The sequence below is a fragment of the Papaver somniferum genome, chromosome 4 (assembly GCF_003573695.1).
Source record: "Papaver somniferum cultivar HN1 chromosome 4, ASM357369v1, whole genome shotgun sequence".
Classification (NCBI taxonomy): Eukaryota; Viridiplantae; Streptophyta; class Magnoliopsida; order Ranunculales; family Papaveraceae; genus Papaver; species Papaver somniferum.
Window position 1 is genome coordinate 39141996 of NC_039361.1, and position 24232 is coordinate 39166227.

General features: G+C 38.2%; 4 protein-coding genes and 1 long non-coding RNA gene across 11 annotated transcripts in view; 4 read left to right on the forward strand and 1 right to left on the reverse strand.

The window, feature by feature from the left end:
- The first annotated feature begins 4836 nt into the window (after positions 1-4836).
- On the forward strand, positions 4837-5449 carry LOC113275199 (histone H3.2). Its single transcript, XM_026524645.1, has one exon. The coding sequence runs from the start codon at positions 4895-4897 to the stop codon at positions 5303-5305; it is 411 nt and encodes a 136-aa protein (XP_026380430.1). The 5' UTR covers positions 4837-4894; the 3' UTR covers positions 5306-5449.
- Positions 5450-8652: 3203 nt separating this feature from the next.
- Positions 8653-11534, reverse strand: LOC113275200. Of its 5 annotated transcripts, none has more exons than XR_003323501.1 (5): positions 11107-11534; positions 10818-10925; positions 10082-10159; positions 9813-10010; positions 8653-8752 (listed from the first exon to the last, which is right to left on the reverse strand). XR_003323501.1 is itself a non-coding variant. In XM_026524646.1 (4 exons), the coding sequence occupies exons 1-4, from the start codon at positions 11157-11159 to the stop codon at positions 9899-9901; spliced, it is 351 nt and encodes a 116-aa protein (XP_026380431.1). In that variant the 5' UTR covers positions 11160-11534; the 3' UTR covers positions 9790-9898. The 5 variants fall into 5 exon arrangements, 2 of the variants coding, with proteins under 2 accessions (XP_026380431.1, XP_026380432.1); XR_003323502.1 differs by lacking the exon at positions 8653-8752 and adding an exon at positions 8764-9694; XR_003323503.1 differs by lacking the exon at positions 8653-8752 and having other exon boundaries at positions 9790-10010; positions 10082-10410.
- A 686-nt stretch (positions 11535-12220) lies between these two features.
- LOC113272378 (F-box protein At3g07870-like) lies at positions 12221-13214 on the forward strand. Its single transcript, XM_026522222.1, has 2 exons — positions 12221-12266; positions 12397-13214. The coding sequence occupies exons 1-2, from the start codon at positions 12221-12223 to the stop codon at positions 13212-13214; spliced, it is 864 nt and encodes a 287-aa protein (XP_026378007.1).
- A 3622-nt stretch (positions 13215-16836) lies between these two features.
- LOC113272379 lies at positions 16837-17721 on the forward strand. Its single transcript, XM_026522223.1, has one exon. It carries the CDS (start codon positions 16837-16839, stop codon positions 17719-17721), a length of 885 nt encoding a protein of 294 aa, XP_026378008.1.
- Positions 17722-18832: 1111 nt separating this feature from the next.
- The window catches only part of LOC113275201, a 43253-nt gene continuing 37853 nt past the window's right edge, over positions 18833-24232 (forward strand). The window contains exons 1-4 of one of the 3 annotated variants that reach the window (XR_003323505.1): positions 18833-21412; positions 21499-21644; positions 21742-21840; positions 21968-22155. This is a non-coding gene — a long non-coding RNA (uncharacterized LOC113275201). Of the gene's footprint in view, positions 21645-21741; positions 21841-21967; positions 22156-24232 lie in introns of all 3 variants that reach the window. The other 2 variants (XR_003323506.1, XR_003323504.1) reach the window with 2 other exon arrangements.

Genomic DNA, 24232 nt, shown 5'->3' on the forward strand with positions numbered 1-24232 from the left:
TTCCATACGAACGTAGTTTCTAGAGATTGAACAGAAGCAGGATTCCTCCTTGCTCCATGAACGAGAATAGATGACTGGGCGAATCACACTCATGATCCATAGACGAACAAGCCGTGTGCCAATATCTCCGCTCCATGACCAAACCAACAGCGCGCCATCACGAGGAACACCAACCGCTCAACTTGCAATGATCCGTGGTCAGGCCAGCGCCAACACTCCGAGCGCCAACATCAACAGTCTGTGGTCGAAGTTACGGTACCATCAACACCGTCTCCATCCTCCAGCTCCACGGTCGAGCCAAAGTTTCAACGTCATCTCTACCTGTCCCGTGGTCAAGAGAACGACGCTGTTTCCACCATTCCATGGACTGAAGCCGTTTCCACCATTCCGCGGACTGAAGCCAGTTTCCACCATTCCGCGGACTGAATCCAGTTTCCACCATTCCGTGGACTGGAGCCAGTTTCCGCCATTCCGTGACCTAGCCAAAGGAGCGCCTTCTTCACCGCTCAAAGCAACACAATCTCCACGCGCTCCACCAGAAAAATGACGCCATCTCCGCCCGTTTCACAGCCTAGCAAGCCAACGCTCAATTGGCCTTTCCAAGCGAGCCACGCCATTGGCCCTTCCAAGCTAGTCATGCCATTGATCCTTCCAAGCTATTCATCCCATTGGACCTTCCAAGCTAGCCTCGCCATCGGCCATTCCAAGCAAGCCAACGCTCCATTGGCCTTTCCAAGCTAACCACGCCATCCACCTTTCCGTAACCATTCAAAGCAACACCATCTTGGCCGTTCAAGACATCGCCATCTTCATGCATTCCGTAACCTAGCCAGCTAGCAACATTCGCCGCTCCGCGGACCAATTCGCAGTACCACCTCTGCCGTTTAGTAGCCAAAGTTGCAGTGCTGAGGCCAACACCCAATGACCAAACCAAATTTATGCGAAATCGCCGATGCAAGGATCGCAGGTTCTTCGTACCTCCTGGCAAAGGTTATCCAAATCTCCCTGAAAATCTCTTCATGACTTGTTGTTTCGATTTTATCCTCTTCTGTCACCATCTCATGCTTACCCCGCAACAATGCCACTGTTCGGAGCTAAGCAGGGGACCTAATGTTGATGGTGGTTTTTAGCTTAGGGTTAAAATCGTAAAACCTTGCATCTGATGTGTCGTCACTCTACAAGGAAACAGAGCCACGTGTGCTAACCTCTCCACTGGCATATTTATTGAGCCGCTCAATATACTTACATGAAATTTATCCAGACTGGCGAATCCCAAATGTTCTGTAAATTTCGGCGCCTCGCGTATGTTCACTTAATATAAGTTCCTCTGAATACCTTCTATGCTATATTCTCCAGCTGAACTCTTAATGTTGATATGGCATTACGATTTGTGTTCACTCGCAGCAGAGTTGCACGAATCTCCAAGTATCAATAATAAGATCTTTGCATAAGGTATTCAATCAGAAAAACATGCTGCTCTCTGGCAACGAACTTAAAAAAGCTCTGCGTCGACACATAGAATTCAGTCAATCGTCCTAACTAACTTGCAGAAGTTAGGGTTTCGCGCCTCGCGCAATATACCAAAATTTCCTTGTCAATACTAAGCCTAAGCAAACTAAGTAATTAATCCGCCATGGATTAGCAGGTGCAAAACCTCGCTCAGAATAAGAAAAAAACAGGGAGCCGCAACAACAAAAAGAGGCGTGGCCATGCCCAAGGCTATCTAGCGCCATTGGCCACGCCCCGACCCTATTTCCTCGACCAATCAGGTCGCTTTAAACGCGCCACACTCTCACCAGAAGTATAGTCGCGCCTTATGTTTGGACGACCCCCTTTTTGGGACAATCAAGTTGCTCTGAACTTGCCACCATACATTAAAGGCCAAACACACCCTGCCGCGCCACCATATTGGTCGGCATGCCAACATGCCACTCTACCACGACAACTTCAGAACATGCCAACTTTGCAACATCCAACTTCGCACTATGCCAACTTCGCAACATGCTACCTCGCAAATATGCCACTTCGTGACAACCTTCCATAAATAGCCACCCATGGCAAGTCCTACTCCTGTGGTCGTTTCCACACTATGGCCTTGCCATAGTTCCTTTGGTATAGCCATGGCGCCATTTGCACAAATGTAGCATCATGCCGCAACCGCATGCCACGTGCACTAATTAGGGTTTCGACATGCCAAACCCTAATTTGGGCAAATTGCTACCAAAGCCAAATAACGTTTCCCAGAAGCAAAGGGATTGGCGTGGAAACAAGGCCAATGTTTCCACGTCACATGTGGGTCTGACTCCACGACGCCAAGTTTTGGCCACGCCAAACCCTAATTCTTCCACGGCTCCTTTGCCACGCCAAGCCCTAATTCTTCCACGGCGCCTTGGCCACGCCAAGCCCTAATTCTTCCACGGCGATTCTTCCATGGCACCTTGGCAACGCCAAGCCCTAATTCTTCCACGGCGCCTTGGCCACGCCAAGCCCTAATTCTTTCACGGCGCCAAACCCTAACTTTGGACACGGAGCCAATTTTTAGCTTTGGCCATGCCGCAACATCACTGGCATACCGCCATGCCACAGCTACGCCATTGGCATGCCGCTATGCCGTGGCTACGCCACTGGCATTCCATTAGCATGTGGCTGACGCCACTTCGCTATACAACAAGATGTGGCCATAATCAATGGTCATCCTTCTTCATGAGATGCGATCTCAGCCATCAAAGTTCTCCACCAAACCGGTAAGCTCGCGACAAGTTTTATGCGACTAGCCAAAACGATCCTAGAATCACATGCTATTTACCTGCGGCAAGCCTCTCTATTTTAACTTGCCACACGTAGCAAAATGCTACATGTTTTCCATGAAAACACTCGAGACATCAAAATATGTGATAAACTGGGGGATGATCGTCAGGGTGTTGGTCTGGCGGTTTACAACGTGTGGCGTGTAATGCGCCCGTTACAACAAAGTGTCATGAAGTGGGATAATTAATGGTGGTGAAATTAACGGTGTAAACAATTCATTTCCTTCATCATGGAAGCGTAATGACTGGCGGTTACACGAATTCACTTCCCTCATCATGGAAGCATAACGTCTGACAGTTACACATTACTCTTTTCTTCCACCACTCAATTGTTTCCACTTCCTACGAGACCATGGTACGTTTCACTATGACTTGTATAAATAGGTCTCACCTATTTCTACCAAACAACAAGTTTTGGTCAGGAGAACAATACAACATCCAGAAATCATCTGATAGCTTTCTCACTCAGCTAGCCAGTTCAAATTTCTGATACAAGTCGCAAAACACCCACACTTCCAGAATCAACTATTCTGGTCCGAACACTTTCTTCGCTTCCCTCCCTAAGAGCAACCCTCCTCCTTCACTTTGTGACCGAAACAAGCCTGGAACGGCCATTTCTTGGTTTAGGCCAGGATTGTACAGATTGATCTCTCGAATCAAAAGTATTCCCGTGCAATACATTGTTTAGGGTTTAGATTTGTTTCTCATCCACACACACCCAAAATTACCAAAATCAGCAGAAACGGTTTTCACCCATAAACAATATGATATCCTAATATATGATTAACCACAACACACCCACAAAATAGAAAATACAAAGCGTACTTGTAAAACAAACTAAATGCACAAAAGCAACACTCAAACGTAATAAAACAATATTTTAAGCTATTAATAGTTGAAAATGAACAAAAATCGTTTGAAAAATTAAGCAAATCAGAGCTTTTGGTACTTAAACTCCCCGCGCCAATCTTCAGATTACTTTCCCGAAAACTATGGCCTCTTCATTGAGAATTGCTTTAGCGTTTGCTATTAGTATTCCCTTGCAGTATGGTTAGAGCATTTGACACCATGTTAGTAGTACCTCTGCCCAAATCCTTATACTATGCTAATAACCATGTATAACCCCAGAGGTAATGTTTTCCTTCTATCAAGTCCTGTCCTGAATTTACTTTTATATTCACTTTCTCTTCGCATGTTCTTCATCAACACAAGCTTCTTTCCCAATTAACTCCTTTCTTTTTCCTTTGTTATCATTTTTTTTTTCCGAGTCCTTGGTATTTCTAACTTTAACTGCCTTTGCTTTCATGTCAAGATTTAGACACTGTAAGTTAATATCCATTCTCTGTCTTTTTCCATTACCCTTATTCACTTTTTCTTTATCAATCAAATTCTTAAATTCACTTGATAACTGATTAATCTTTTTCCGGTTTTTGGCTTTGTGCTTTTTCTATTCTACATATCCTTTAGCTTCTTGTTTTGTTCCCTCCACCACAGGAGTATTTCTTACGGCCGTTGGAGTTTCAATTCTTACAGTTAAAATCTGAAAGATGTGCTATCCACATACAATAATTACATACGAAAACAAGTGAAGAGTTTACTTTGAAATTTGAATTTCTTCCGGCATTTTTGCTGCAAATCTCACTAATGTCCATAACCTTGACACCCCATGTAAAATAAGTTCAAAAAGTTTGGGGTTAGAATATCCCGCCACTTCCGATTATATTCTCTTAAAATCCACAATCCGGATGAAGCCTTCTAAATGAACTCTAACCGTAGATAACAATAAAACTCAATTTTTAAATGAATTTAACCGTTGATAACAATACCGATCCGCTATGAGACTATTTAAACTAGTAAAAAGCCGTCGATACACCAAAGAATAAAAACCTATGATCTGTATGACTCCTTTTAAATCATTATGGACCGTTGATAAGAACCCAAAAGAAATCACAATCCCGCCCAAAAAGTAGTCTTTCTCCTCTATAAATCTCTATTCCCAAATCCCAAATCTTCACAAATTAAAATTTCTTTCAATTCTCTCTGAAATCCTAGCAATCAGATCTCAAATCTCTGAAATTTCTTCAAAAATGGCTCGTACTAAGCAAACAGCAAGGAAATCAACAGGAGGAAAAGCCCCAAGGAAGCAATTAGCAACAAAAGCCGCTCGTAAATCTGCACCAGCAACCGGAGGAGTGAAGAAACCTCACAGATTCAGGCCAGGAACTGTCGCTCTTCGTGAGATCAGGAAATACCAAAAGAGTACTGAACTACTGATCCGTAAACTACCATTTCAGCGCTTGGTTCGTGAGATAGCTCAAGATTTCAAAACTGATTTGAGGTTTCAGAGTTCAGCAGTTGCAGCTCTACAAGAGGCAGCTGAAGCTTATCTTGTTGGATTATTTGAAGATACTAATCTCTGTGCGATTCATGCTAAAAGGGTTACTATTATGCCGAAGGATATTCAACTTGCCAGGAGAATTAGAGGTGAACGTGCTTGAAAAAGGGGAAGGGTCTTACCTAATTTCTGTTCTATCTTTTTGGGGGTTTTCTGTGAAAATTTAGGTTTTTTTATTTTGGGATGTTTAACTGTGTGTTCTAATTTGATAGATTTAATGGAATATATTCACAGTTTTGGCATTTAATGTTTTGCTGCTTTGATTTGATTTTGTTCTGAAACTCTAATTTTGATTGGATTCAATCCATCATGAGACTATACACCAATACTGGATCCCCATTTAATGGAATTGAGATCTGTGTTTTTATTTTGGATGTTTGACTGTGTATTCTTCTGATTAGATAGATCTAATGGAATATATGTTCACAGTTTCGGATTTTAATGTTTTGCCTCTCTGATTTGATTTTGTTCTGTAACTCTAATTTTGGTTGGATTCAATCCAAAATGAGTGTATACACCAGTACCTGTCCGCATTTAGGCTTAATATGCTAGACCTGTTGCTGTAATTCCTCGCAGTTTTGAGTTTTAGGTACTGAGGGATTTGACCTATAGCATTTGAGGCAGCGAGGCAGCTAATGCAATTGTCAATGCTTTCTGCTCAACCCAATTTGATAACCTTAGAAATTGGATTCTCAGAAGTTGGTGTCATAACCCAAATTGAGATGATATACTTCAATACCTGAATAGTCAAGCTGATGTGCTGTGCTTGAGAAATTGCAGTTTTTTGTATTTGTCATCTCTAAGGGATCTTACTATTACCAAATTGGATGTTGTGCTGTGTCTTGGTGTTGGTGATGATTTTTTTGATGTTAACGAAGCTGGTCAAATTCACCATGAGTGACTTGCATTACCTGGAGGCTGGAGATGTGGTGCATATCACAATCACTGTCTACTTTATATCTCCATTCAAGAACCTCTTGAGAGTTGCCTGTATTTGGAGCGACTTCATTACTTGTTTCTTTCCTTCAGTCAAAGAATACAAACTGGATGGTGCCACATTGATAAGCAGGTCAGTAGTTGAATTAGTTATTATTAGCTTATTTTTCAAATTTTATTTCGTCCTTTTGAAATTGCAGAGGTTTATGAATGCATTCTTGAATTGCTTTTGAAACTTGATTTGCACAGGCACACACAAAATCAGATGTCAGGTTTTATTGCTCATATGTCTCACTGAATATATTGGCAAGCACCCCTAGTGTAGGCATATGATGTTTGCAGTTAGAAACTTGTATAGCCTGTATTTTTGAATACTTTTTCAAAGTGAAGTAGCGGGGATATAAATCACATGATATCCTTGTTTTAAGCTGAAATTCTCTTTCGTGTTTTCCATTGTACGAGTAAGGATTTCTCGAAAATTGAAGAGATATAATGGTTTTATGTGATTATTGTTCATCTTTATGGTTTCTTGTGCGACCTCCAAACTGAAGGCTTTGCAAGTCGAAGGCCTGCCCCCTTCTTCTACCAAATTCCTTCTGTCTTAATGCACAGTTAGAACATTGGCTGAAGTTTATGGCCTTTGATGTTCACTTATAGCTGTGGAGAGGTCTAGTATAGACTAAAGTTTTCATAGTTTCTGCAAAAAATGTATGTTTGTAGCTTAAGGGAACAATGATCTGTCCATTTCTAAGATCACACTGTTGAATTGGGTTTGATTTGTTTATAAATCTTGATCTGAAAAGGCTTCTCTATAATCACACGGTTTCAAAATGTATTGCACTTGTTTCTCCTTATTGACAGATTTAATTGCTTGTTATTGCAGAATGAGAGGGCCGAGGAACCAACTCATGCCGCCCCTGTTATTGAGCCAGGCCTGACCATGGAAGCTTAGTAACCAGAATCCGGAATCTTTGTATCAGGAAGTGATGCTCACCGGTCACCATGGTCTGGAGATTGATCATTCCACTTCTCAAGAATGCCACTCTACTTCACGAAGCACTGAAGCATTATTAGTACTACTAGTCCATATGTCAAACAAACGAGGCACTGGTTGAGCTGACATTAAATTAGTGGGACGAAATCTGAAATATTGGCAACTTGGAATGCTAGATTTAGATTATGCTGCTACGAATTTGAGAATTGTTGTAGTGATCCAGCAGCGCTACATCAGTTTGTTTTTCCTTGTGTCTCTATGACTTATCTTACAGTTCATGTTTTTCAAGTTTTGAAGAATTTATTCTGTACTAAGTCCAGTTGCCCTCTTGCCTTAGGTCCATTTATGTCAGGGGGTTTGGTGCATTTCCCCATCCTCAAGTGGGGATGACAACTCGGAATTCTTGCAAATTCTAACAGAACATCCTTTAAAATTTTACACTTTGTAACCTAATTTTTGCTGAGAACCAAGTGACGAGAAGTTAGTACTTAAAACCAAACACCAGAAATATGTTGCTCGGATGATTTCCTGATTACACAATTCATATCAGTGAATATCAGAGTCCACATTTACTTCTGCAAGCTGCTTTACTCTTGGCAATTGTTGAAGTCTAGGTGCATCAGGATTTTGAAAAGAAGAACATTTCACCTAGCTAGCTCTGTCCACCCATGCCATAATAACTTTACCATTTAACCGTAACTTGAAGCCTTTGCAAGTCGTAGGCCTGCCCCCTTTGGCTGAAGTTTATGGTCCAATTTTGTATGTTCACTTAGCTCTGTGGGAGGTCCAGTACAGACCAAAACGGAAAAACCTCTACAAAAATTTCAGTTTGCAGAATTCTACTGCATAGGATATCTTTTTCTGTTTCTCTTTCAAACCCTAGAAAAAGAAAATTTTCTTACCCTCTATTTGTCTCTTCAAACAACAAAGGGTTTCATGATGAAGAGGCTTAACAGTCTACCGGAAGCGATCATACTAGACATACTGACTAGGGTACGGTGGAGAGATCTTATTCGTGATCCATCCTTCTCTCAATTGCACTTCAATCATCTTGATTTTACTGATGATTCTGGTAAGCTAAGTTTTATTGTCTTAAGTTGTGAGGATAGGGATTCTGCTGATCCAGGGCTGGAAGAACTTTATTATACCGAATATGATGAGAATTGTCATGAGACACCCTTCAGGTAGAAAAACGAGGATGCATTTAAACCCTGCATTTAAGAAGTATTATTCTTTTGGGGTACATTAATTAAATACTCCTAGTTTTGACATTCAATAAATATACCCTTATACAATAATAAATATACCCCTATCATTTAAATACATTATCCATTAAAAAATACATTATCTTAATACCCTCACTTATAATTATTTTTCATTTACAAACCTTATCCATTAATAAGTTTCTTTCTATATTTCCTCACAACCACTATCACCACCACCATTCCACCACCACCACCACCATTCCACCGCCACCACCGTTCCACCGCCACCACCATTTCACCGCCACCACCACCATTTACTAACTACAACCACCGTTAATATTCCACCACCGCCACTAATATTCCACCACCACCACCACCACTGTTGATATTACCACTACCGTCGTCGCCGCCACCACTACCGTCGTCGCCACCACCACCGCCGCCACCAAAATTTGGTGTCAACAACCAAAGTTGATCCAAAAATTAAAATGTCAAAAAAAAGCTTTACTAATACATATTTCAATTTTTTTTTAGTCAACAAGCTAAGTTGATCCCATGAATGAAGTCAACAACCAAATTTTATACAAATAACAAAAAAATAATCCAGTTCAGTTGTGTCAACAATGGAAGTTGATCCCAGTGAATGGGGTCAACCGCCAAAGTTGACACAATAACTGAAAAAATATTCCAGCTTTCTTGTGTTAACAATGGAAGTTAATCCCGGTGAATGGAATCAGCTACCAAAGTTGGCACAAATGACTGAAAAATATTCTAGTCCAGTAGTGTCAACAATGGAAGTTGATCCCAGATGGAATCAACCACCAAAGTTTGACATGAAAAACAAAAAATGACATACATGAATGAGTGAATTTGGCGATAGTCGAACACGCATCTGACATAGAGTCAGTCATGTTACCATTGCACCACAAATTCAACATTTGAAGAACTTTACACCTATAAAATCTGACAACACCACCACTACCATCAGTCGAACAACAACACAAACCAACAAGAAATTAAGCTAACTTTTTTAACAAACATGATCTAAACTACAAATATGACTATACTAATCCAAGGAAATGTTGTCGATAATAGGAATTGATCCCATAGAAAATGCTGTCAACAACATGAGTTGATTGCATAAATGGGATCAACAACAATAGTTGATCCATAAAAAATGGTGTCAACAATAGTAGTTGATCCCACAAAATAGATCAACAACAGTAATTGATCCCATAAAAACTGAAGTCCAAAGATCTTTCGACCATGGAAATTAATTCCTAAGAACCAAACCTGTAAAATGGATCTAGAATAATATTGGCTCCAATATAAATGAAATGAAGATAATCAACATATCCTGGTCAATTTCCAAATAACACATAAAAACAACAACAAAGATGTGGTTATAAGTACATTCCACATGCTCCCAACAAAACTACTGTAGAAGAAGCAAAAAAGAAGGATTAGCTCATTACCTTTCTCATTAAACCCACTTGAATAAAGTTATAATTTGATACCACCAAAAATGAGTAACCTCTGAAAGATACTCGTAATGTTGATGCTATATGAACCATTGCCATGATGTATGGTGAAACAAATCCCAACAAATCCAATTGACTCTATCTATGTACGCTTCAAGTACAAATGTATGCTTCCTCAAATAATTCCAATACCTACGAGAACAAAAAGCAATTAGTTAACCTGAGAAAAGCAAAATGTAACTGTGCTTGAAAAATATACAAACCTTGGGAAACTAAGATCACTTGCAAGAGGGTGGGGAAGCCGGCAACCAGAGATGATGTAATAAGAATCATATATGGACCTGAAAAGCATATTGATTAAAAAGAAAACAGTGGGATGACCAAGGTTAGTTTTCTAACACATAAGGTTCTTGTAAGAGTGAAGGTCAAAAAATGAAAAGGGTACTCTTCACTTTGTCTTGCATACACACTAGCATCTCTTGCAGTTAAACATATGAAGGATATAAAAGGGTACTCTCCACTTTGTCCTCCATACACACTAACATCAGCACCATCAACGATTCTCCATTTAATAAATATGGAATTATATCACCTAATTGTGGAATTACAAAACACTAGCATCAGCATCTTGCTTTATAATAAGTTAGTAAAGAACCTACACTTTCTTTCAATGAAATGTAGCATTCAATCTACACACCTGACAAATCAAGGTTATTCACATTTCACACCTTACTTGATCTAGACCCACTAATAGTCAAACAGTGACGCAGTTCCTTAAAAAAGAACCAAGATAATATGAAAAAACGTGTTATCCGTGACTTGACCCCTTGTATTCTTACCAATGCTTAACAGAATCAAGTAAAAATAGATTTCTAAACCCAAGAAAAACTATGTAAAATATTTCAAATGTCATTCCTGGTGTAGACTAGGAAGTAAATCACCATACCAAACAATTGAGAGTAGTGACTAGTAATAGACCAATAAACTGTTGCGACATACCGAACCCAGGAAATCATCACCACCACCATCATTTGCGTACCCTTTTTCTTCGGAAGCAAGAAGAATTCACCACTACCACCATTTCCCGACCACCACCACCACCGTTTCCTACATAGAGATTGTTAATCAGGAGCAAAAATCTATGTCTAAACATCAAATTAACCAAAAACTTTGTCTTGTATATATCTTAAAATTACTTATTTAATTCTTCTTCTTTACATTTTGAAATTCAAAGATTATCCATTAATAATAGCCACTAATTAGAATGAAAATAAGAGATAAAACTTACCTTTTAATTCTCTTTTGAATATTGAATCTCCAGATCCAATTGTAGGTGACCATTTAAGAACTAACATTGTTACCGTAGAATTTAGGTTCTCTAATCCGAATCCAGATGAATCAAAATGAATCTAATTTCTCATTTTCGAAATTAAGTTTTGAAGATTAATTTTTAGTTGAATCATCACCAGATTTAGGTTTTGAATCTGAATCGATTGTTTGGGAGGAAGAGGTGGTGCTGTAGGTGGTGGATTTGGTGGAAATATAAGAGGTAGTGATGGAGATGATGATGAATATGTAGAGAAGGTGGGCGATGAGGTGGTGCTGGAGATGATGGTGGTGGAGTTTAGTTTTATCGCTTTTTCGTGGAGATGCAGACGGCGATGGTGGTGACGAAGATGGAGGTTGTGGAGACAAACATAATTTTGTTTTGGATGAGTTCACTGATGTATGAAGTAATAGAAGACGGAAGGGTAAATATGGTACTAACGATTATATGGATTCTCTCTTAGAAAGTGGAGGGTATATTTTTTTTTCCTCTTCTCTCTCTCACTTCTCAAAAACTAAAGAAAGACCCATAAACTTCTTCTTCTTCCTTTGCTCAGATTTAGTTTTTTAGGGGCTAGATCTGCACAAAGCTTTCTTGTTTTTAGGTATTTTGTTGTTTTTTCAATAATTTCTTCGCTATTAGAGCGATTTTTATCTTCGCTATTTGGGCGATTTTATCTACACTTTTATAGTATTTTTTTCTAACGATTTGTTCGTGTTTGGTTTTCTTGATAAAAGTACATCGGCGATTCGGCAAGGGCGAAGATCAATTTCTTCTTCATCAGAAAAATAGATCTTGAGTTCGGGTTATTTGCACATGAAGAATTTTTGGGCATATCACCCCTCTGTCATAGGAGCATCTCTTTTGTAAGAAGAAAAAATCTATCAAAATGGTCGAATTATAGTTTCGTATACCATTCATTCTCCAATCTCATAGTACAAGATTTGGGTGCTATCGTGGTAGATCGCTCTTTCTCTTCGCGATTTATTTACGTTTTGTATCTTTCTTTGTATTTATTTCATGTGATGATGTACTTGTTCCTCTTTAAAACCATCATGTAAACGTTTCTTATGGAATGAAATACTTGTGGTTTGATGATCAAAAAAGAAAGAAAGTGGAGGGTACAATTATAGTGTGCAAGGATATTTGTGAAGACCATAGTTAGGGTATTTATTCAATTTCCACATTCTTTTGTTGGTTCTTGCAATGGTTTAATTTGCTTCGGTCCTTAGTTTGATTGTTTAACTTCAGATAATGTTTCTGAAATTCATTATGGACCTGTTTATATCTCTAATCCAGTCACCAAAGAATATATTATCCTTCCAAATTATGAAGGAGTGTACAAATGGAGTGGATTTGGTTACAATCATTCAACCAATGAGTACAAGGTTGTTAGAATCTGTTTTGAACCCGACGAACCAAATTTTGGAATTCCTCAAGTGTACACTATTGGCAGCAGCAATGGATGGAGAAATTTAGGAGAGATGGTCATGGAGTTCAAAACAATGCGATTTCTTATGTATTGTGCTGGTATGTTTGCAAATGAAGCTCTTCATCGGGTGAACCATGACAAAAAAAACATTGTTGCTTTCCATATGGCTGATGAGAAGTTTAGTGAGCTTCCTCTACCACCTTGTGCTTTTCAAAATTATTCTCCTACACTAGGGGTTTTAGGTGATTTTCTAAGTGCTTATAAAACTGATGGTACTTACGGCAATGTTGGTGGTTGTGAAATATGGTTATTGAAAAATAACAAAGATAATAATTATAATGACTGGAGCTGGAGTAAAGAGTTGAGGTTTGATTCTTTTGATAGTTATTTACCGCCGCCATTTGGGTATACGAGGAGTGGTAGTCTTCTGTTCTATGGGGATAGCAAATTTTATATTTACGATTCAGAAGCTTCATCAACGGATGTGAATTTTGGCAAGGACCGCATTGTTATTACTAAAGTAATCAGTCACAAGAACACCTTAGTTTCATTAAAAGTATTAGGAGAAACAAATGCGAAAACAATGGAATCCGATAAAGTAGCAAGTTCAAGTGAGGTGATAGATAGCAGTGCTTAGCCTTAGAAGCATCAATCCAATATTAGATATGCCTCTCTAGGTAAGTATAAGTTGATACCCTTCATTGAAATTTCAATCATTCTGAGATTACTCTTGTAGCATGTTATTATGCTTTGAATATCAATGAACTACTCTTATTTAATTGACATGGTGTAATGCACTATTTGCTATGAACTTAAAGAAAATTTTGATGGAGAATGTGATGCCTACTTTGGAAAACTTGTTTCATGTTTAAAAATAAAGTTTGAGAAGTATATGCAGGAAAACAAAGGGAATGGATAGCTATCCTGGTGGTCCTAGCCTTCCCAGACATCTATTTAGTTTTTACTTCTCAGTTTAATCATACAAGGCTGTCATTTTAAGATTTAGCATGTGATTTTAAGTTGCCGAATTGATTCAATTGAAGAAATATATTTCTCCGGATAGGAAATATTAGAAAATTCTGTCGTAGTTAGTAAATTTCATAGGAATAGCAAACACTTCTACGCAGAACCTTGTCATGGTATACTTCACTCTCTGCCAACATTAACATCTATTATAAAGATTATGTTGCCAAGAAGATTTTGATAATATGTTTTTCTTAGACATATTATGTAGTACGTATTCATAATCAATATAATCTTTGGTAAGTAAAGTTTCCTTCTATTGTCTAGATGATTTACAATCCTGAGGTTTTAAGAGCTTTCTCATGGCACAATTTTTAGAACTTTTCCTCTTCCAGTTTATAAACTGCACTTAAAGATTTTGGGTGTTATCTGCTGCGTGGCACAGTAGGACAGTGAGGAAATTGGTAATATATAGTTACACCGGAGAGATTTATGACTAGTTGGCAAAACCTTGTCATGTAGTGATGCTGTTTAGATTTAGAAAGAGAGAATCTTTCACTATGAATGTTGTATACACATTTGTTATTGCAAGATCAACTAAATCAAGTTAGAACCAGACTTGACAGGGCCCTATGTCTTCAAACCTGGATGAATATATTTCCCAATGCCATCCTTCACAATCTCATCCCCTGTGACTCAGACCATGCTCCTATTCTGCTAAACACAAACCCTCAAGATGAAAATATCAACAAACCCTTTAGATTTTATTCTCATTTGCTCTCAAATACTACTTGTAAAGATGAGATTAGGATACAGTGGAGATGCAACAAAAGAGGCACAAAAGCATTCATTTTCACTAACAAACTCAGGAATACAAAGGTGGGGTTAAAAGTGTGGAGAATTAAAGAGTATGGAGACACTGATCTGAAGATTAAAGACACACAAGCTCAGATTCATCAAATTATCAATCAACCTATCATAGACATTGAATCCTAACAAAGATGTCAACAACATCTAAAGAAGCTCTATGTATCAAAGAACAAAATGGTCTTCCAATAATCAAGAGAGGATGAAATAAAATACCAAGACAGAAATTCTAGAATCTTCCATGCCAAAGCAAATTATAGGAAAAGGTGTAATCAAATACACTCCCTAAAGAATGCTGAGGGAGAATGGAAGAACAACACAAGAGAAGATATCTCAAGAATTCTTCTAAATCATTTCCAAGAAATCACTACCACAACTAACCCCGATGAAGATGAAGAGATTATGAACCTCATATCCCCCTGCATTTCAGCTAAAGATAACAGAAAGCTAACTGCCATCCCAAATTCCCAGGAAATAAAGAACCGTGTTTTCCAGATAAAGTCATGGTCAGCTCCTGGGCCAGATGGATTCCAAGTAGGCTTTTATAAAAAAAATTGGGAAATTGTTGGTCAAGACATAATCAACATGGTGCAGGAATTCTTCAGAAATGGTAAACTCCTCAAAGAACTCAACCATACTTTCCAAACTCTCATACCAAAAAACAGTTGCATCCAAATCCCAGCTGACTTTAGGCCAATAAGCTTATGTAACATATCTTACAAAATTATTTCAAAAATCATGACCAACAGATTAAAACCAGTTCTTCATAAAATCATCTCTCCATGGCAAGCATCTTATGTACCTGGAAGAAACATAATGGACAACACCATCATTGCTCATGAAATTGTTAATCACATGAAGAACACAAAAGCTTATCATGGTGCATTGGCTGTTAAACTTGATATGTCAAAAGCTTTTGACAAGATGGAATGAAAACTTTTCATTAAAGTGTTGGAGAAATTGGGCTTCAGTGAAAGATGGCGTCAGCTTGTAAATCAGTGCATCTCTACTGCCACAATATCTATTCTTCTCAATGGTTCACCAATTAATACTATGACTCCAACAAGAGGCCTAAGACAAGGTGACAGTCTTTCACCATATCTCTTCATTATCTGCATGGAAGGCTTTAGTAGAATGATACAACATGAAGTAGAGAGAAACAACATTCGCCCAGTTTTCCCTGCCATAGGAAGTCTTCCAGTTTCTCACTTATTCTTTGCAGATGACTGCATTTTATTCTCCACTGCAAAAAGAAGCTCAATTGAAAGCCTCAATAATGTCATTCACAAGTTCTGCACAGTTTCAGGGCAAATGGTTAATCTAAATAAATCCAGCTTGCACTTCAGTAAGAGACTCAGTGATAACCTGAAAAATGATGTCTTTCAAGTAATGAGAATGAATTTAATGCCTCTTGAAGAAAAGTACTTGAGGATAAATTTATTCATTGGCAGAGAAAAACAAAATGCTTCAGCAACATCCAAGACAAGATGCAGAAAAGGCTCTAACAATGGCAAGCTGGTCTAGTCAATCAGGCAGGGAGAAGCACACAAATCCTATTAGTCACAAACTCCATGGAACAATTTCAGATGGGTTGCTTCATCCTTCCTCAAACAACAATAAACTAGTTAGAAACCATACAAAGAAAGTAGTGGTGGAATAAGAACAATGGTAAAGGTCTGTACTTTATTTCTTGGAGTGCTATTTCCATTCCAAAAAGATGGGGAGGTCTTGGCTTTAAGAACCTAAAGGTTTACAATGAAGCAGCCATCACCAACCTGGCATGGAGGCTTATCCAGGAAAAAGACAAAAAATGGGCCCTCATTTTGGAAGCTAGATACTTCAAACATGACAACATCCTTCAAGATGATATTTCTGATAAGGGCACTGAAATTTGGAAGAGCATATGCAAAGGTCTGGAATGGGTCAAGAAATTTCATATTTGGCTGATTGGAGATGGCAAAAAAGTTTATGCTTTCAGAGACAACTGGATTCATGGTTATACAACTCAGCAAGTTCAACAAAATTTCAATGATAGAGAAGATATTTCTCTACATATGAAAGCTGCAGATTTCTTTGACAGTCAGACAAAAAGCTGGAATGTTAATCTTCTTCAAAACTATTTTACACAAGAGCAGATGGAGAAAATTTTAAATATCAAGCCATCTACTCAACATGAAGATACAATACAATGGTCTCTGACCAGCAGTGGTAGTTTCACAGTCAACTCAGCCTATAAAGCAATTCTATGTGATTACAATCAAGACCTGAGAAGCAAGGAAGAAGAAGCTAAATTCTGGCTTGGTTTATGGCATCTCAAAATTCCTCACAAATGCCAATTGTTCTTATAGAAACTAGCTCAAGATATTCTGCCATCTAATCAAAGACTGGCTAGACATTCTCAAGATCAAGATAAGAGCTGTAAAAGATGTATGAATGGAGAGGAAACTACTACTCATATGCTCCTTCAGTGCACCTTTGCTAGAAGTGTGTGGAATTCCATATCTCAAGAAGTTGCTCAAGAGCTTGCAAATGTTCAAGATATACAACAGTGGGTTAAATCCTGGAGTGACACAAATTCAAGGATAAATTTCAGAAAACAGTCAACCATCAATCTTATTGTCATTACTCTATGGTTCATATGGAAGGCAAGATGTGAACTGGTTTTTGACAACAAAAGAAGCTCCACCAACAGTCTTACCAACAAAATTAGAGATTATTGCAGGGAGAATAAAATTCAAACTAACAATAATCTAAATCAAGTGCAGGTGCTATGCAACAACCACAACAGAACAGCTAGAAGCAGAACTAACATAACCAGTTGGAACCCCCCTCAAAGAGGATGGTTAAAAGTCAATATTGATGCTTATGTTCTTCCTGATAGTAACATTGCTGGAATTGCTCTAATTATCAGAGATGTTGCAGGTCAATTCGTGGAAGCCTGGACAATGGTAGAAAGAGTGAGAGATATTACCCAAGCAGAAGCTGTTGCAGCCTTAAAAGCTCTCCAATGGATATATCAGCTTCAACTGAAGAATGTTATAGTGGAAGGTGATAATAAAACATTTATGGACAACATAAATGGTCTCTGCAATATCTCTCCTTGGGAAGATGGTAATATCATTAGAGAATGTCAGCATCTAGTTCTTTGTCTAGGAAGTGTTGTTGTTTGTTTTAGGAATAGAAAAGGTAATCAAGTGGCAGATCTATTAGCCAAGTTCGCTAGGAGCAATCTATGTAGTAGGAAATGGTGTGTTAATCTTCTTGTTTGTGTCAGCTCTAAGATGGAGTCCGAGAAAATTTCATGTACTGTGTAAAAAAAAAAAGAAAAAAAAAGGAACCAACTCATGCCACCCCTGTTATTGAGCCAGTCCTGACCATGGAAGCTTAGTAACCAGAATCCAGAATTTGGGAACTGTTGTTATGACTATGCTTTTGAAGAAACTTTTCTGGACCAAGTCCAGTTGCCTACTTGCCTTCAATGATTTGATGGGGTATGCCAATTTTGTATTTGAAATCTGAAGTAATATCGTAGTAAAAGTGACCGTGCTGAACATTTCCAGTGGAAGACTGGACCAAGTATTTGACTGAAGTAGCTCAGTCAACACATGAACCTGTCTAAGGGGTTGGTGAGTCTTTTTTAAAGATCCATTTCGGTTAAGGGGTTTGTTAATTGTTTTTGCATTTTCCCATCATCAAGTGGCAAGTGAAAATCGGATTATCTGCAAAATATAATTAACACCCCAAAAGGAAAATTTTGAGTTTTATCCTTCGTAACCTAATTTTTGACTGACAAACAAGTGACGAGAAGTTAGCACCGATCACCAGACATTAGAAACATGTTGCTTGGCTGGTTTCCTGGTTTCAAGATTCTCAATTGAAGATCAGAGTTCATATTTTCAGTTGGTAATAGGAATTTGATCTCATATGGCTTTTGCACATTTTCTAATTCAAATTTGAAACTGAAATATGACCAGGAAACTGGCTGGAAAACCTTCACCAGGGTGTGCTTAACTGACCAGGGTATGCTAATAATGCCCAAGTTGTAGGTTGAATTTGTCTGATCTGCCAACTGCCAAGTCAAGTGAACAAGTAACGCTGTAATATCAACCAAATGGACAAGTTTCATTATTTTGTATTAAGATTGATTTAGTCAGGAAACAATATTTAAGACATGTTGGATTATCATTTTAATCCTGATGTGCACATCTCACCAAGTGATGTTAATCAGTTGATGACTAAGTATATCGGTGGAGTCCACTTTTTTCCAAGGCACTTTTGATTGGCAATGGGTATAAAATCTCAACAACATCCTATTTCCTATTGATAGATCAAAAAGAAAAAGATAAGAAGGTAGTGGTTGGAATCTTTCATGTTTTGATTAGATATATGTGTAACTCTGGTTGTTAGCATCTCAACATGTCATTTATATGCAGCTTCTTAATTTTTTTTAGTATATTATAAACTTGCATTGCTAGTTGCTGAACTGAAGCTTATATATATATGTGTATCATCTTGCAAATTTCATTTAATCCAAGTGTGTGGTCCTTCATTACCATATCGAATACAATAATTTCAGTATTGCTACTTAGAGTTCAGAAATTTCAGATTGATCAATAACAAAAAATGGTTTTTGAGGAATTTTTTGTTGCTTGTGCTGTGGAGATGTTGAAGAGCTTAATCATTTTGGTTCTCAAGGAGCTTAAAGAAGCCTCCTGTGTAAAAGAAGAGCTGAAAAAACTTGACAATACTTTGTCCATAATTCAAATGGAAAAAGTAGAAGACGTTGAGAAACAACAAATGGAAAAAGAAGCGCTCAGAGAGTGGTTGGAAGGGCTTAAAGACGTGACTTATGATGCTGATGATATTCTCGATAAGTTCTCATATCATGTTATGCATGAGAAGGAGATGAGCGGCCGTAAGAGAGACAAACTACGTGTAAACCTGTCACTAAGATCAAATCCACTGGTGTTTCGATTCAACATGGCTGATAATTAAAATCAGAAAAATCAATGAAAGATTAGATGTTATTGCCAAAAATATGCCAATGCCATATGGTCGTTATACCTCGCCTTTGGTATCAATTTATGAGCAAATTAAAGATAACCAGGAAACGACATCTTTCATTGACAATTCAAGGATTATTTTTGGAAGAGAAAAGGATAAAGAAAAGATAATAAAAGTCTTATTAGAAACGATTAGATGCTCCTCTTCCTCATCAGATTCAAGAGTTTCCGTTCTTCCAATTGTAGGTATGGGGGGTTGGGGAAGACCACCTTGGCAAGATCAATCTACAATGACGAAGTGGTATCCGACACCTTTGCGCTGCGAATATGGGTCCATGTGTCCATTGATTTTGATGTTAAGAAAATCTTAATACGGGTCGGATAGTAGTACTTACGACCGAGATGCAAATATGGATGTTCTAGAACGCAAAATGAGGAAAAAATTGAGTGGTAAAAGATACTTGCTTGTACTTGACGACGTCTGGAACTTGAAAACTGAAGTCTGGAATAATAGGAGAGATATTGCACTCTATGAAGACCAGCGAAGAATGGTCATTTATCCGAGACAGCAAGTCCTGGGAATTATCTGGAGACTATCAAGTTTTACCTGCATTGAGGTTAAGTTACAGATATTTGCCGTCATGTTTGAAGCAATGCTTCGCTTATTGTTCGTTATTTCCGAAGGATTCATGATTTGAGAAGCAAAGCTTAATTCAGTTATGGATGGCGGAAGGATTTCTTCATCCGTCTGATGGAAATCGTGAAAAACAGCTTGAGGATATCGGAAATGACCATTTTAATAGTTTGTTGCAGAACTCCTTGTTACAAGAAGAGACAGATGCTCATGATGGAGATACTCAACATTACAAACTGCATCATCTTATGCATGATCTTGCAAAAGATGTTGTCGGAAATTATGAATGCTCGATCATTAAGGTCAGTGAGATTGTTAATCAAGATATTTCAAAAGTTCGGCGTTTAAGGTTGATTTTTGATGAAGGCAAGATACCATACCCAGAGACGCTGAAAGATGAATCGAAATTGCGCACTTTGCTTATTCATACTCAAGTAGGAGATAATTACATCAATTATGAAAACATTTTCAACTATAAGAAGTTCCGCGTGTTAGATTTGCAGCGGTGTACTAGTATTCAAGAGTTACCAAGCTGAATCAAAAAAATGAAACATCTCAGGTACCTTGATCTATCATACACTCAAATTGAAGGATTACCCGAATTCGTATCTCGGCTCTACAATTTGAAGACTTTGCTTCTCAGGTATTTCCCAAAACTAAAAACATTTCCTGACAAAATGGGGATGTTGAAGCGTCTGAGGTACCTCGATCTTTCTGGATCAAATTTTGTTGAATTACCGGAGTCCATTACTCATCTTTCCAACTTGCAGACTTTGAAGCTCGGAGATTTTTCTAAGCTTAAAGAGCTTCCAAAGCACATAAGTAAGTTGAGCCACTTAAGACATCTCATTGTAAGCAACAACGGAAGATGGAACGAAATGCCAAGGGAGATTGGATGTCTTTCTCGTCTTCAGACATTACAAGTATTTAAAGTGGATGGCAGAGATGGCGGTAGCATTAGGGAGTTGGGATCCCTGAATTCTTTGGAAAGCAAACTACATATCAGTAATCTTCAACACGTGACAGAACCGAAAGACGCCGAGAAAGCAAATTTGAAGGGGAAAGAAAACATTGAAAGCTTAATGTTGGAATGGAGCCGTAGACCAGATGATGCAGAATGTGCTATTGATGTTTTAGTGATGGAGAAATTGCTACCAAATCCTAGATTGAAAACATTGAAGATTGTTAACCATCCGAGTCCCAGGTTTCCAACATGGATGGCGAGTGGTAGTATTTCTTCATCTCTTCCAAATTTGGTATAGCTAGAGTTAAAAGGTTGTTTGATTTGTCAAGAACTTCCAGGGCTTGGGCAACTTCCATCTCTCAAGGTTCTCACAATTGACACAATGAGAGATGTGGTGTGTCTTGGTAATGATTTTGACGGTGATCGTGAAGCATGTCAACCGTTTCCGGAGTTGGTAAAACTCACCTTATGCAACTTTCCTGTCCTGCAGAAATGGTTTTCTTTTTATCCGCGGCTCGAGAAGCTGATTGTTGAGAGATGTCCAAATCTGGAACACAGCCAAGACGTGAACTTCATAAGAAGTTTCATTCCTTCAATCAAAGAATACGAACTGGATGGCGCCAAATTAATAAGCAGGTTAGTAGTTAAAATAGCCCATTATTAACTTATTATTCAAACACCTAATCTTCTTTTAGAAATTTAAATGTTTGTGAATTGATTCTTGAATTTTCAGACTGGATTTGCGCAGGACTATGCGCATAGTACGAAGTATGGTGACATTACAACTACAATGAAGCGGAAGATATGAACTGTGAGCAGATGGGCATTAATGGTAATGGAAAGCTCAGAAAATTTCTCTGAGCCAGGTTTATCATTCCTGCTGTTATTGCTTGGTATGATTTTTTTTTTTGAGATTTTTTTTAATGAGGATGTGGTTGTTATTAATTGTTTCTTTGTAGGGATTGCACCTGAGATCCCAGAGGATTTGTACCATTTGATCAAGAAGGCTGTTGCTATCAGGAAGCATTTGGAGAGGAACAGGAAGGACAAGGACTCTTAAGTATAGATTGATTTTGGTTGAGAGCAGGATTCACTGTCTTCCCCGTTATTACAAGAGGACCAAGAAGCTTCCCCCAGTCTGGAAATAGTAAGTTTTAACATCCCAGCTTCTTTTTGATGTGATTTTATTATACTTAACTAGTGCATTTTTTGATTTAGCAAATGTTCAACTGAAATATGGTGAACTAGTCTGTTCCGTTGTGATATTTTGTAGCTTGAATTTTTTTGCACTTATAAAATGTGATTGCATATCATAATTTGTGAACTTTACTTGTGATCCATTATGTACCTAGTATTGAAAGCTTCATAGTTTACTTAGTTTGTGGTGTTTTCTGTTTTACCTTGCTATGTATGTCTATTTATGATTTTGTTATCTGGTTGAAAAGAAATCACTAACCAGATGTTTGTTTTCCTTACTTGTAAAGCGAATCTACAACTGCAAGTACTCTTGTGGCTTAGGTTGGACTTCCGTCTAGGTAGTGGTATTACTGTTTGGGAGGTTGAAAGACACCCTTGCTCTTGGAATGGGAAGACCAGTGTGTTACCTTATTTTTCACTATGTCAGATTAGTTTCTTTTCTTTAAGTATTAAGGGATCGATTTTGTTATTGTTTAAGTTCTTTTAGGAAAGAAATGTATGAACAACAGTTTTGATGTTTTGGTCTAATCACTTCTATACATTTGATGTTTATGTTTTCGTAATTGGAAGTATGAGATAGAATTAGAATGACAAATTTAATAGACTTCTTTTAGCATTACTTGTTAATGACTGGGGGCTACTACTGGTGCCATGGCGACCGAGTTTGGAGGTCATCCAACTTTAACCCTGATGCTTACAGATTTATGATATAACTAAAGTATGAAGACTTTGTTTGTACAAAGTGTTAGCTGATGTAGCATATTCACTGGACTTGGTGATTATTTGCTACATCCCAAGTTACAGTTTGTTTTTTTTTTAAGCAAAAGCCTTCAAAAACGCTAATGATCCCCCTCAACAAAAGGCATAAGCCAGATTGAAGGAACAGACCAGTACACGGTTTTGAAGGCTAATGATCCCCCTCGACAAAAGGCATAAGCCAGATTGGAGGAACAAATCAGTACATGGTAGAATTGTTTGTTTTAGCCCAAATGGCAAGTTCGTGAGCCACATAATTACAAGTACGGGTTGGAAAATGAACAAACAGGCTACAAGACTAGAAGATAAAAACTGGATATCCTTAAAGATAACATCCGTTCTAGAGTTCCCATCAAACAAGCCAGCTGAAAATCGGTTGATCAGGCTCTGAGCATCACTCTCTATAATTAGGTGGGTAAGCTTTTGCTCTGCAACTTTCTTTAGGGCTTCCCAATAGCTCTGGCTTCAGCTTCCTCGGCAGATTCCACTTGAAAAACTATAGAAGCACAAAAGGAGACAGTTTTGGAGAAGTCCCTCATGACAAATCCTGCACCATTTTTTCCAGAGATTATTAATCCATCCAGTTGGTGGGGGCATCCATTTGTCACTTATACTAACATGACCCAAAGGAGAAACAAAGGCACTAGTTTTCCTGGTTAGAAGCATTGCTCTGGCTCTCATCAGGACTGCAATATAGGTTTCTTTGCTATTTTGAAAAACAAGGTTATTCCTACTTTGCCACAAAGACCAAAGAATAGCAACAAACAAACATTGATCCTCATTAGGTAGCTTAGAAACATGAGTTACTAACCAAAATAACATCCAGTCAATGTTTTTACTACTAAAGGCCCAAGTGTTGATACCGAAGGAAGAAAGAAACCAAATACGACTAGCAAAAGGACACAAGACAAGAGCATGCATAATAGATTCAGAAGGATCATTATATCTAGCACAATCAACAAAGTTCATAGGCATTCTAGTATGAAGAACAGTTCGGGCAGGTAAGGCATTTTTAGCATCTTTCCAAGTGAAAACTTGAATTCTATAGGGCACATTAACTTTCCAAATATGCTTCCAAAGAGCACTACAAGGGGAGGGACCGAGCCCTCTAAGTCCCAAGTAGGCAGATTTAGAGGTAAATCTACCATTCTTTGAAAGATCCCAATCCCTCCTATTAGCAGTCCAAAACTGGCTTAAGGGAATAGTGACAATCTTCTTAGCAGAAGCATCATCAAAGTGGGTGTTTAATCTATCAATATCCCAAGATCTAG

Excerpts from the sequence above, each read along its gene's own strand:
- LOC113275199 (XM_026524645.1), top strand. The coding sequence starts at position 4,895 with ATGGCTCGTACTAAGCAAACAGCAAGGAAATCAACAGGAGGAAAAGCC.
- LOC113275200 (XM_026524646.1), bottom strand. The coding sequence starts at position 11,159 with ATGGTCACCTACAATTGGATCTGGAGATTCAATATTCAAAAGAGAATT. Across the intron at positions 10,926-11,106 it reads ATTCAAAAGAGAATTAAAAG|GAAACGGTGGTGGTGGTGGT; the intron begins GTAAGTTTTATC and ends ATCTCTATGTAG. Across the intron at positions 10,160-10,817 it reads GTGATGATTTCCTGGGTTCG|GTCCATATATGATTCTTATT; the intron begins GTATGTCGCAAC and ends TATGCTTTTCAG.
- LOC113272378 (XM_026522222.1), top strand. The coding sequence starts at position 12,221 with ATGAAATACTTGTGGTTTGATGATCAAAAAAGAAAGAAAGTGGAGG. Across the intron at positions 12,267-12,396 it reads AAAAAGAAAGAAAGTGGAGG|ATAATGTTTCTGAAATTCAT; the intron begins GTACAATTATAG and ends GTTTAACTTCAG.
- LOC113272379 (XM_026522223.1), top strand. The coding sequence starts at position 16,837 with ATGAATGGAGAGGAAACTACTACTCATATGCTCCTTCAGTGCACCTTT.